Source organism: Mirounga angustirostris, unplaced genomic scaffold (genome assembly GCF_029215605.1).
Source record: "Mirounga angustirostris isolate CCGP_5_RB_7025 unplaced genomic scaffold, mMirAng1.0.hap1 SCAF_14, whole genome shotgun sequence".
In the NCBI taxonomy this organism is placed as follows: domain Eukaryota; kingdom Metazoa; phylum Chordata; class Mammalia; order Carnivora; family Phocidae; genus Mirounga; species Mirounga angustirostris.
Genome location: NW_026991722.1, coordinates 2,548,932 through 2,561,746, shown reverse-complemented (window position 1 = coordinate 2,561,746; position 12,815 = coordinate 2,548,932). Strand labels below are relative to the sequence as shown.

General features: G+C 47.1%; 1 protein-coding gene across 13 annotated transcripts in view; it reads left to right on the top strand.

The window, feature by feature from the left end:
- ZNF236 (zinc finger protein 236) overlaps positions 1-12,815 on the top strand; it is a 104,127-nt gene that overhangs the window by 55,407 nt on the left and 35,905 nt on the right. For 12 of the 13 annotated variants that reach the window (XR_010407520.1, XR_010407519.1, XR_010407518.1 and 9 more), the window contains 7 exons: positions 2,887-3,028; positions 3,650-3,910; positions 6,579-6,829; positions 7,834-7,935; positions 8,419-8,570; positions 9,924-10,027; positions 12,236-12,387. Coding sequence is in view for 8 of the 13 variants with exons in the window: in XM_064578879.1 (XP_064434949.1) it covers positions 2,887-3,028; positions 3,650-3,910; positions 6,579-6,829; positions 7,834-7,935; positions 8,419-8,570; positions 9,924-10,027; positions 12,236-12,387 (1,164 nt within the window). In the remaining 5 variants the exon portion in view is untranslated. The remainder of the gene's footprint in view (positions 1-2,886; positions 3,029-3,649; positions 3,911-6,578; positions 6,830-7,833; positions 7,936-8,418; positions 8,571-9,923; positions 10,028-12,235; positions 12,388-12,815) is intronic. The other variant, XM_064578878.1, reaches the window with a different exon arrangement.

Below are 12,815 nucleotides of genomic sequence, written 5' to 3'. Positions count from 1 at the left end.
GTTGGCCAGATTCTGGCGACCGGCCGCTCAGCGAAGGCCGGGCGGGTGTCGTGGGCCGGCAGCGCGGGGTTGTCTAACGGCGTGAGGTGGGGCGCAGGTGACTGCTGGTGCTGAAACCGTGCAGGCCTGCCGGCTCCTGAGCCTTGTGTCCGCAGTGCAGGGTTCTAGGAGGGCGCTCGCCTACGGCTCTGCCTTCATAACTGATTGCAGGTCTGACTCGGTGCTGAGCTTCGGACAGCTTCTCCGCACCCCTCCTTGTGAGGCTTATTCTTTTTTGGTAGATAAAATGGCAAAAGCAATAGTTTGTTTTCTTGTTTGTGAAGTGTCTTGCTTCCTCCCCCAGTAAAAGAGAGAGAAGACAACCACTGGAGGACTTTTACTTTTTCAAAATGACTGTGAATTCCGTTTATTTTACTTACCTCCAGAAATTTATGTAATTTGTATAACTAGTTGCTTAAAATTATTTCACTTTCTATATTTTTCTTTCTCATTGCTTCTTTATATATTATCTAATAAAGTACATAAAATTAATTTATCAAATTTGTATATTTGTACAGTTCGTTTTAGTTGTGGGGTGAACTTTAAAATTTTTTTATTGATGTTTTTCTTAGAAATCATTCATTCCAGGGGCACCTGGGTGACTCGGTTGAGCATCCGACCCTTGGTTTCAGCTCAGGTCATGATGTCAGGGTCCTGGGATCGAGCCCCGAGTCAGGCTCCACGCTCTGTGGAGTCTGCTTGAAATTCTCTCTCTCCTTCTGCCCCTCCCGCTCTCTAGCGTTCTCTCTCTCTCAAATAAATAAATACGTCTTTAAAAAAGAAAAATAAACCATTCTATTAAGTTCAACAAGGAACAAGAAAATGGATTATTAGATACTATTTATTTGGAGTTTATCATTTGAATTAAGTGGTACTTTTATGCTAATAGTTATTGAGCCTATTTGCATAAAATCCCACATAATTGTGCCTGAGAGTTGCTGTTGCGTTTTCCCCCAGAGACTTCTGTGTGAGCATTTGAACGTCACAGCTTCCTAAGCTGAGTCGTGACCTGCAACGTCCCTCTTCTTGGTTGCCCTTTTGGAGAATATTCACATGAGCGTTCCGTACTCTTCACCTAATTTATTGGGTCGTATTCTGTCCTCCTTGGCAGGTGTCATGGGCCCAAAGCTGTGTCCCTGGGACGGGTCCCCTGCTCAAGCTACAGCCGGTGGAGTGTGGAAAAGAGTTGGGAGAAGGAACAGTGACAAGTGCTGGGTTTGCTCAGAAAAGAGCGAGAGCATAGGGGTCTAGAGGGGCGGGATGAAGGGTGGGCGGGTGGGTGGAGATGGTGAGCGAGCTGGTGTTGGAATGCCACGCTGAGCAGTCGTGGTAATTGAGAACTTGACAGGAAGCCATTGAAGGCATGTGTTCGCTCTGTCGAGACGGGAGAAGGTTGAGCAGAACACTGATTTGGAGGCTCGCTTCATCGTGGTGTCTCCATCAGATTCAGTATGTGGGTCCTGGGAAAGGCGACTCAAGCTGTTTGTTTTGAGCGGGAGCGGAGTCACTAGGAAAAAGCCGGGGAGCACAGAACAGCGTTGGAGCTGCTGGAGAGAGAATGTCTCTGCATGGCCCTGATTCGGCTCACTGGTCCAAAACACTTGTGAAATGGGAAAAGTCTTGGCAGCTTTAGGGTTTGTGCTGGGTGGATTGAACACAGATCACAAGGGAGGGTTCTGAGTTCTCTTTGAAAACTAAATGGTCTGATGCAAGTGTCAGGACTTAAGTCTGATGGAGGAGTGAGTGATGTGGCTTAGCTGAGCTACTGAGTTCTCTCCGGCTTTGTTATTCTTTCTCCATTATTTGAGATTCATGGCAGCGGAATAGAAATGGGGAAACAGGTTTACGAGGCATTGGAGAAGTCGGATCCCCAGCACTGGCCAATGACTCAACGAGACAGGGAAGGGACTTGTCAGAAATCCTGAAATACCTGGCCCCGTCTGACCGGGAAGAGGGGTGTTTGTCATGTACAAGGAGAGGTGGGAGAGGGAGGTAGGCCTTGGGGCAGAGAATCGAGCTGGAGTCTGGATGTCAGGGGAAGCTGGGACTGCAGCGTCCTGAGAGGGGCCTGCCGAGAATCCTGGTGCAGTGAAGTGAGCAGGGAGGTTGGGGGCCGGGCCCGGATCCTGGCGGACAGCTGTGCTGTCCTGGGAGAAGGAGGAGTAGCCAGGGGCCTGGACAGTGGGGGTCTTTCTCTTCAGGTTCCAGGTGAATGCGAAGTGATTCACAAGGCTCAGGTGTATGTTTATCCTGAACTGCATATTTAACTCAGGAGCTTGATCAAGACATATTATTACATAGTCAACCTAAGGGGATTCCTCCTTTACTGAAAGTATGTCAAACCTGAAATACTTAAGTTAGCAGTTGTGCTATTGACAGATAACCCTTCAATAAAATTTCTATGAAAATGCTGACTTGCTTTTAGAACGGAAGATCATGTTAGAATCATTTGTGTTTTGAGTTTATTAAAGTACTTAGGGTGCAGTCTTTATACTGAATAAATAAGGTATTTAGTGTCCTGATTAACCTACATTTTGGATGTAGTTTATTTAGATTCCATGCCAACAAATGTAGGAATCCATTTAAAATTGGCTCTAGACCCAAAGAAAGTAGCTGCGATGTACAGATAGTCCCTGTGTTGGAAAGTATCTGTCTTAGAGGAACTTCGTAAGTGTCCCCAATGGGCCTTTTTCTAACACGATTAAGATAGCATTTAGCAGCAACACTGGAATCTATACTTTAACTCCTCGAAATTTTCATCTTCTGGGAAAAGCAGTTGCTTTTTAACATTTAACTTTTTTAGTAGCATTAACAGTGAATTATTCCTGATTTTCTTTTGGTTTATAGGTCTTATCCAGCCCATTCCAAGAAACCAGTTTTTTCAAAGTTACTTTAATAATAATTTTGTAAACGAAGCAGATAGACCGTACAAGTGTTTTTACTGTCATCGTGCGTATAAAAAATCTTGCCACCTTAAACAACACATCAGGTAAGGTAACAGATTTGGAAATGGAAAACGTAGAGGAAATGCAGTGGTGTAGTGAGCTGGTGATGTGGAGGAGTAGTGAGGAGGGTAGTGTTAGCTTTGGGTATTTAAAATGTCGCACTTGACCCCAAAATATTTATTGATGACTGATACCTTCATTCTTTAGTGTCTCAACTAAAATATTTTGCCCAGAAATTGTCACTGAGCTTTATTTGCATTCCTCTTACATTTCAGCATTTGCAATTTCTAGGACGTGTCAAACAAGTACTTGGTCTGTCGCATTACAGTTACGTACTTGAGCAGTTTTTCAGGTGTGTTCACCAGCGTTTAGATTAATGCTTCTGCTAGCAGCAGTGAAAAGAAAGCAGAAACTCGGTCCCAAGAGACGGTGACTTGTCATGAAAGCATTTAGAACGTAGGGGCAGCCTGCTGACGCAGCGTTGTCTCCGCAGGGCACCCCCTGTGTGGCTTCAGGCAAGTCACTCGAGCTCTCGGCATCTCGGGTTTCTCACTGCTTAGCTTTAAAGAGTGGTGCTCAAGTGAAAGAATGTACGAGTGCACTCTAGAGATAAAGCATTATAAAGTTGTAAGAAGCTTATTCATGAAAATTTTTATTCTTTTTAGATCACATACAGGTGAAAAGCCTTTTAAATGTTCTCAGTGTGGAAGAGGCTTTGTTTCTGCAGGAGTGCTCAAAGCACACGTCCGAACGCACACTGGACTAAAATCTTTCAAGTGTCTGATATGTAACGGAGCTTTCACTACTGGTGGGAGCTTACGGCGACATATGGGTATCCATAATGACCTTCGTCCCTATATGTGTCCCTATTGCCAGAAAACATTTAAGACCTCACTAAATTGCAAAAAGCACATGAAAACCCATAGGTAGGTACAATTCTGATGGTCACTATTTAGTAATCTGTAATTCCCAGATAGTGGTGGAGAGTGTTTTTAAGAAATTATTGTCTTTGATTCCTATAGTATTATGTCTAGCTTGAGCTGTATGGGCTGAAGAAACTTTTATGCCGTTGTTAAGAGCCACAGACTAAAATGTTAATGCTTTTATTTTTAACATAATATTGAAGTAGTCTACATTGGGCTAAATGCTTTGTAAGCTCTCTTAAAACAGGCAGTGGTAGCTGAAATGCTAAATAAACTATGGCTGATAGGGACTGAAGATTGCAAAATCAGGTCGTGAAGATTGCAAGAAGGAACATCTTAGTCAACCAACCCTGAGATGTCTAGGCATATCATCAGTGTATCTGAACAGTCATGATTCTGTGTTGTTGACTTAAACAGAATGTATGTTTTAGTTATCACATAAATCCATCATTAAAACTGACCTACGTTTTTATTTGATTAGAGGGCTGTCTCATCTCTAAATGGAGGTGAGCCAGGAAGCCCTTGCAGGAATGCATTTCTGGCTGTATCTGGAGCTCATTCACCTGTGTTTCTGGGAAGCCACAGTAGTCTGTTGTAATGAAAAGCCTGGATAAGGCGACCACATCCCGGGAGACTTTGAAAGTAAGCGTCACTAGGTCCACCACCAAAGAATATTAAACCTTCTGCCCCGGAACATTTATTTTCAGGCAGTACTTTAACCCAGATATCTCTGCCTGATGCTACCAACAAAACCAAACCCCCAATGGTAGAATAAGCTAACTGTGAGAAATAGGTGTTTGGTTTTATCCCTCTGATGCCCAAGCACACGGATGCCTAAGCACTTAGGGCAAAGAAGAATTGTCTTCTTTGGTTTTGGCACCGTTGATTACTTAGCTGAGAAGTTTAACTGCTGGAATATGATGGTGGTGGTGTCAGTGTGGGGGACTCTTGCCAATTTTATACCCAGTTTACACTTTCCTTCATTTTATGGAGGAAATGATGGGCTTCACATGCATTTGAACTGGGGAATTCATGGTGCCTAGATGTTCAGGGTCCTGTGCCCCCTGGTCACTGTCCCACGTGCCTGAGAGCAGTACGTGCTAGGAGGGTAGAGCTTGGACAGGACCTGGCCCGGTGGCATGTGAAGAAGACTTTTTCTGTCAGGGATTCAGGCCTTTTTAAGTCCGGGCACTCACTGTGGTGGTGTGGGAGTCCACGCTGTGGGCCTCGTTGGTGGATATGACAGCCAGGGGTAGAGTTTCTGGGAAGTGGGTCAGCTGGTTTTGGCTGGGTCTCCTCTATTCGGTGGAGTGTTGCCTGGCTGCTGATTGTCACGCCTTTTGCTGGGGGACACCTGGCACGGTTACTGTAGGAGATGTGTGGCATGAGGTGACAGTGAAACTGGTGGGTCTGTCATGCTGCAGAGCTGATGATCTCCGTCCACGGGTTGTATGGACTCTTGATCCCACCTGCAGGCAGCGAGGAGCTCCCGTGTTTCATCCCTTCGTTTCAAGTGCTGGGAATCCCTAAAATACCATATACACTTACATTAAAAATAAGTATAAAAGGTAAAAGTATAGAGTAGTATAGAAAGTAGTAAAAGTACAGAAAAAAAGTCACCACGCAAGGCACACTTGCTCCCCTGTGGGGGGTCGTGGAGGGGCCCGGGGTGAACGTCCTGGCACTGCTGAGTCAGAGTGAAGGTGTCACCGTGTACGTTTTCATACTTGCCTATTTCTATGACATCTTCCCCGTTCCTCAGGGAAAGTCGTTGAGAGGTGACTATTTTTGATATTAGAAAATGAAGAAGAAAGGTTTTGTTTGGAACTAGAATGGAGTTCTAGGTAGGCAGATTCGTAAGATTCTGGAATCAGGCAAATGGTGGAGTGTGTTTGTGTTTGACCCTGGTGTCTTGGAGAGGACAGACCGGCCATGTCTCCAGTACGGTGCAGCCTATTCATCGGAATTGAGCTGCTTTTTTTAAGTTCTGTGATTCATTCACTGAATTCACTGTTCAGTTTTCTCTTTGAAAGATAAATTGTTGACCTGGATGGAAATGTACTTCATGTATTTACTATATGTAACAGCAATATTAACATGAGCATGGTTTTGCAGAAAATAGGAGCAGCCACGTGTATGCCTCCTAGTCTGTGTTCTGTCACACAATAGATCGTTGCTCAAATAAGGTGTCTGTGCCCCGGACTGCGAGGGACAGCAGGTCATGGGACTCTGCCCCCGGGCTCTGCACCACATTTGTTTATAGTACTGAGATCGGTCCGTAAAGGCCCTATCTTGTTTTGTTCAGTTCTTTTTTACTTATTGCAGAATGAGTTTTAATTTTAATTTTGAACTGGGACAGTTTTACCTTGGAACATATGTTATCTTTTTAATTTTCTTTTTACATTTTAAGTATTCTGGCGTGTGTTGTCCTTCATCCTCTCTTTGCTGCTTTCATGTCCCTATCATCTGTGAAATCACTTAAAGTCAAGGGAACATGATTTTCCTTTAGAATTATTAATAGCATTTCATTTCAACTGAATTGCCACCAGGGCTTCAAAATGAAATAATTTTCTTAAATGTTATCTAATGATTGGCGGCTCGCACAGCAGTTCTTCACGGGAGTAGGTTTTGACAGCACCTAACTGTGCGGGTTGTCGTTGATGTTTTGAAGATACGAGCTTGCCCAGCAGCTCCAGCAGCATCAGCAAGCTGCCTCGCTGGACGACAGCGCCGTGGACCAGCAGAGCATGCACGTCTCGACGCACATGCAGGTGGAGATTGAGAGCGAGCAGCTGCAGGCGGCAGCGGCGGGCCCTGCGAACCCCGAGGCCATGCTGGACCTGGAGCCTCAGCAGGTCGTGCGCACGGAGGACGCGGGACTGGGTCAGCAGTTGACGCATCAGCCTCTGGAAGCAGATGAAGGCAAATATTTCCCAAGTTCTAACTCTTAGAACAGTCCGCATACTTTTGCAGCCGTGTATGCTCACTCCGGTCTGTATGGGTGTCTCTCATCTCTGACTTTTTCAGTCCCAATTTGTGCTGTGTGTGTACACCTGAGAGAGAGTTTGCTGTGATAGAGAATTACAGACATAGGACCTTCAACACATCCTGAGTTGAGAGTAGCTTTCGTTTTCAGTAAGACTCCATCTGTCTGATCACTAGTATCCTGTTACTGCGCAGCGAGAGTCTGACGCACACACCAGCGCGAGTCTGCGAGCCGTTGTCCTTGGCCTCTGCAGCGATCCGGCCATTGCTGTCCTCGTCGATGGAGTCTTGCTACCAGGTGTCAGCTCAGCTGTAGACAGTGAGCTTGGGGACGTGGTTGATGCGTGTCTGGAACGGGCTGCTTGTCCCGGGCAGGCCTGCTAACAGACTGTTTGCCGGCCAGCTTAGGGTCTGATAGTACAGAGGCCCCAGGTGTATTTAGTCAATGAGCAGGATTTTGTGCTTTTTATCCTCTGTGTTGCCTGGAACAATGCACATCCAAAAAGGTGTTAAATAGTCCTTGAGTGTCATTGTCCTCCGGGTACTTCCCTATTAGAAGACTGGCTGAGTTTTAGGGTAAACTGTGAAGTGATATTCTGGAAGTTCAAAGATAATGCCCCAACTATACCCCATATGTGAAATATATATATAATATACATATAAAACTATATATTTATATAAATATATACAAATATGTATCACACATACAAACATATAAGTGGGTATATATTTATGAATATATAATTTATATATAATATTTAGTAAATAAGTTAATATGTAAATACAATTATATGTATATATAAAATTTGCCGTCCTACTGTCTTTTCAAAGTAAGGAGGCTAATTTTTGAAACCTCATGTGCGTATCCTTTTGGACAGATCGATGGATGTGCGCATCTTCAAAATGTGTGAATTCCCCGCCTGTCTGTGTTTTTATCTCAGACAGGTTCGTGGCTCCACCACCCGCTCTCCAGGGGCACATGGACCAGTTTGAAGAGCAGGCGCCTCCGCAGCCGTCCTTCGAACCAGGTGGCTTGTCACAGGGTCAGTGGTGGGTCCTGCGCGTGCGTTTCAGGGGCTCTACCCGGGTCAGGAGGATTCTACAATGGCCTGAGGTGTTTGTTTTAAGGCCCTTCTGAAATTTATGATTTCCAACCCGGTAACGTTCCGCATGGATTGCGTGTGTGTGCGCACATGCGTGCATGCGGGTGGTCTGCTCAGGTTGTCTGGAACGCACCTTTGATGACCATTCTGCACGTAGTTTGTGCCCAGAAACGGTGACTGAGTCGAAGTCGCACGGTGGGGCAGCCGTGCGTTGGCGGCTCGTCTGTGAGCCTGCCTGGCAGGGGCGGTGCTGGGTGCAGCCTCCTGCCTGTGTGCGGGCGTTCTCAGAGCCTGCTGGCAAAAGCTAACCCTGAGTCTAATTCAGAAGGTAGAAATCTTTATTTGTGAAGCCAACTTTTTTGGCCTTTTTTTGGTGTGACTGTAGTATTTTTTGTCGAGCTCGTATTTTCTGATTTGTTTCAGGCTTTACCGTGACGGATACGTACAGCCAACAGCCCACGTTTGCCCCCGTCCAGCAGCTACAAGACTCCAGCACGCTGGAGTCTCAGGCCCTCTCCACCAGCTTCCACCAGCAGAACCTGCTGCAGGTCCCCAGCTCTGACGCGATGAATGTCGTGAGTGTCCACGGAAGGGGCGCGTGTGGGTGGCGGGCACATTCTGTTTTCCTCTGTGCTGTACTTATGCACGTTCAGCTTATCTAGGAGGGCGTGCTCGCTTCTTGTGGCCACATGACTACATCACCTGTGAGGCTGAGATGCCCACGTACACGGCTTTTCCCGTCACACGTTTATATTTTACTTAGAGACTTCAATCTCGTGATGGGGAGTTTACCTTTGGGTTAAAAGTCAGTAAAGTGCTGTGTAATCACATGTGAAGGGTGTTATGTGGCTTTAGTGACCTAACTGTTTTTATTGGTGGAATCTTGCACCTTAGAAGGAAAATAGAAGGAATGCTGACATACTAAAAATAAATATTTAAACACATCATTTAAAATTTCTACTCAGTCTAGTTGGAGACATTTAGGTTTTGGTTTTGGTTTTGATTTTCCCGTTTGGGGAGAATTTTCACTAGTGATGGAAGTGATTGGCCCATCAGTTGTTTTCTTTCTTTACAAGCCACCGTTGAGAAAGGACAGGGCCACTGTCGGTAGCTTCTCCAGGTGGTAGGTCTGGGCCCTCCAGTGAAAATTTCAGAGCACTTTTTCATAGTGTAGAAACCACGTAATTCCGATGCTGAGTCTGGGTAGAGTCTGGGCAGTGGGAAGCACGCCATTCTGTGGTGGCTTGCCCCTTACTCCAGAGCCCTCTGAGTACAGCCACACGCCCGACGCACTTGGACAGGACGGGGGGCCCTCTGCTTTGCTCAGGGAAGTCAGGTCAGCAAGTTGCTGTGCACGAGTGGGCTGTCCACGGCTCGGTCCTGGGCCTGTTCTGCATGTCCTGATGAAGGTCAGCTTACCTCTGTCCAGTGAGCGTCATGGTTTTCTGCAGGAGTTGGAAATGCCCGAGCAGGCGTGCTCGGTTCCTGCTGGGGTCGCGGGCTTGCTACACCTGTGTCAGGAAGGGATGGTGCTAACGGGCTGCTCCCCATGGGCATGCTGTTGCTCCCGGCGGGGGACGTGCTTCCTCTCCCTGTGGTTCTGTGGCAAGCGAGGTAGTAGGACTATGTTCGTTCTCAGTAAGATGAGAGCGGATCAGTGATCTCTTACTAAGATGCATAATAATATGGACAGATCGGTTTCATGGTTGGCTAAATTTTGAATTAAAGCAAATTAATAGAAAGTAAATAAGTATTTAATAAAATTGGTATGAATGATTTTTATTATTAATCTAGCCAAATGCTTACAATGAGCCACGTGGAGTTTCTCCTTTGAATCTGCATTTATAAATTTCTTATCCTTAGTTGTTCGTTGTTTTGCATTTATTTATAGATATTCAGGTAGTCTGCTTTATACTTCTAAATTTTAGACAACGCGTTTGATCCAAGAGTCGTCCCAAGAGGAACTGGAGCTGCAGACTCAGCGTCCCCAATTCCTGGAGGACAGGGAGGACCAGAGCCGGCGCTCCTACAGGTAGCCGTCTGCACAGCTCCACGCCGCGGCGCTGCTGGCCGGACCGCTGTGCCCAGTGTGTGCCTCCCCCTGCCGGGCCTCTGCGATCTGCCTCTCTCAGAAACGCTGTGAACGGGTCCGCTCTTATCCGCATTTTGTTATGATTAAAGGATCTGAGACAAAAGAGGTTCACCTGCTAAGATTTCTGCAGCTAGTTAGTGACAGGACCAAGTGGGAGGCCGCAGCCTGTAGGTTTAACCTGCTTTGTCGTGGTGTCCTGTTACCGTGTTTTCAGAAATAACTGAAATTTACTGTGTGCCTGTTGTTGAAGGTTCTTTGTAGGCTTGATGCATACCAACCAAGGTGCACCATGACTGCAGAGACAGTTTTTAAGTCCATCTGTTCATCCTCGTGCACCTGTCCGTTCATTGGCCCTACTGTGCGCCCTCAGCGTGCCTGCAGTGCCCTGGATGCGTGGACGAGGATAGACTCTTGCCCCGCTCGCGCTAGGGCGTGCACGTTCACAGCGGATAAGATGCATGTAGTTTTACAAAACTGGATACGACTTTGTGCGTCATATAAGAAGCAAGATGCGTATTGTCTTTATTGAGATAGTCTTGGCTTCATAATATTTTAATAGTTTTATTATTGGAGGTGGTGTGTCACTTTCATAGGACTCGCAAGGAGGTCAGGGATCCTCCCCCAAGACATTAAGAAACATGGAACCGGCAGCCTATAATTTCATTATATTTTTTACCTTTGCCTCATTATTATGACAAAAGCAGAGAATAGCAAAGCTCCCTGGGATGTGCTTCCTGGGCACACGGCTCCAGAGGAGCTCTTTCTGTGGACCCTGCCCCTGGCAGCTGGGCTGTCCCCTCGCCGCCCTGCGTGGCCCCTGCACTGCGACGGAGCACCCGCAGGCCGTGCGCACTCCCGGCGAGGCGGCTCTCCCAGGGCGAGCGCGTCCTCACGGTTGGCTTCTGTCATCCAGGTTGTCCTTGGACACTTCGGGAGAACAGCTGCGTGGTCGGCAGAGTGGGCAGGGGTCATCCATGGGGAGAAAGGAAGCAGCGTGTCGGAGGCAGAGAAGGGCCCCGTCTCCGTGGACGGAGCTGGTCCTGGGTGGGAGCCCGGCCGGGGCCAGGTGGGGACAGTCTGGCTTCATACTGTCCTCTGAGGGTGCCTGTGACTCCACAGCTCTGGTGGTGTCGTCCTGGCGGTGCTGGTTGCTTTCAGTTCATAGATGTGACCCGAGAGGACCTTTCTCAGCAAACCTCCAACGGTTCAGTTTGATGCACTCAGTTCTGCAGAGATGATTTTCTCCTGCTGCTGTGTAGACCAGAACCACTCCCAGCTTCGTTTGCAGCATTATCTTTCTCAGATCAGTCGATGAGTGCCGTTGGCTTGCTTTTCTCTTTTTAATGGGTACCCTCACTGAACCCAGCTTGTATCATGGAGTGGGATTTCGAAACGTGTTTCCGGTTTGTCGGTCTTCAGTTCGGCCTGGCCGTTAGCGGACTGTTAGCTGCTCTGTGCAGATACCTGGTCCCAGAGACGGTGGTTGGGATGTGACTATCGTCCTGCTGCAGCTCAGACAGGGAAATGGAAAAGGGTTCCAAATCCTTTTTTTAGTTTTTAATAATATGTGAATAAGAATTTTGAAATACTTCATAATTATTTCATCCTTGAAGTGGTTTTAATATATTCTGTAATTTAGGGGAAGATGATGCTGTACATTTACACATTATTCAAAATAGCTCTAGGAAAATCTGCTCTGTCATGTATTTTATAAACCTAAAGAGTATGTGAATTGGCATTGCCAAGTGTCTGGACTCAGGAGGCGATTCTGACCCTGGGGCAGTGGACGGTTTCACAGTGTCTTGTACGACTTAGTAAAGAAAACGGTCTGTAGTAAATTTTTTTCCTGTTAGTTTCTGATTAGTCAGGTAGTATGCCTCCTGGGGGATTGCTGTAGGATTTACTGATAATGAAAGAGCAAAATATGTTTAAGACTACGGATACTCTGAGCAGAATTTGACCTGACAAATTATCACTGCTGCTATTCCGTCATTTCTTCAACGGTGGAGCACATGCCTGTGTGTGTAACAGTCGCGCCTGAGCGCTTAGTGGTCATGGGGGAGACCGTGCTTCCTCCGGTCTCAGAGGTCACGCCCGTGCCCGTGCTGTGAACTGACGTGGCGTTTGCTCCCCGCGCGGTGTTTATAGGTGTGAGTACTGCAACAAAGGCTTCAAGAAGTCCAGCCACCTGAAGCAGCACGTGAGGTCCCACACCGGGGAGAAGCCCTACAAGTGCAAGCTCTGTGGACGCGGCTTTGTCTCTTCTGGGGTCCTCAAGTCGCACGAGAAGACACACACAGGTCACTGTCTGCCTTGCTCTGGGGAGTTTCTGGGATCCAGGGTGTTGATGACGGGCTGCGGCCATCAGCACCACCCCCTTCTAGACCGTTTTCATCATAGCCAGAAGCAGCTCTGTATCTGTGAGTGCTCACTCCCCGTTTTCCCTCCTGGCCCCCGCCCTAGGCAGCCAGGGGTCTGCTGCCATCTCTGGATCGGCCCGTTCCGTACATTCCTCTACATGCAAACACGCAGCTCCAGCTTCCTTTACTGGGCACGTGTCCGGGGTTCTTCCAGATGTAGGCAGCACGTCACTCCCTTGTGGAGCGGAATAGTATTCCACGGTAGAGGTGGACCCCCTTTCCTTCCTCCATCATCTGCTGTTGGACGTGGGAGTAATTCCCATCTTTAGGCTCATGGGAATCATCCTGCTATGAACATGTATGTGCAG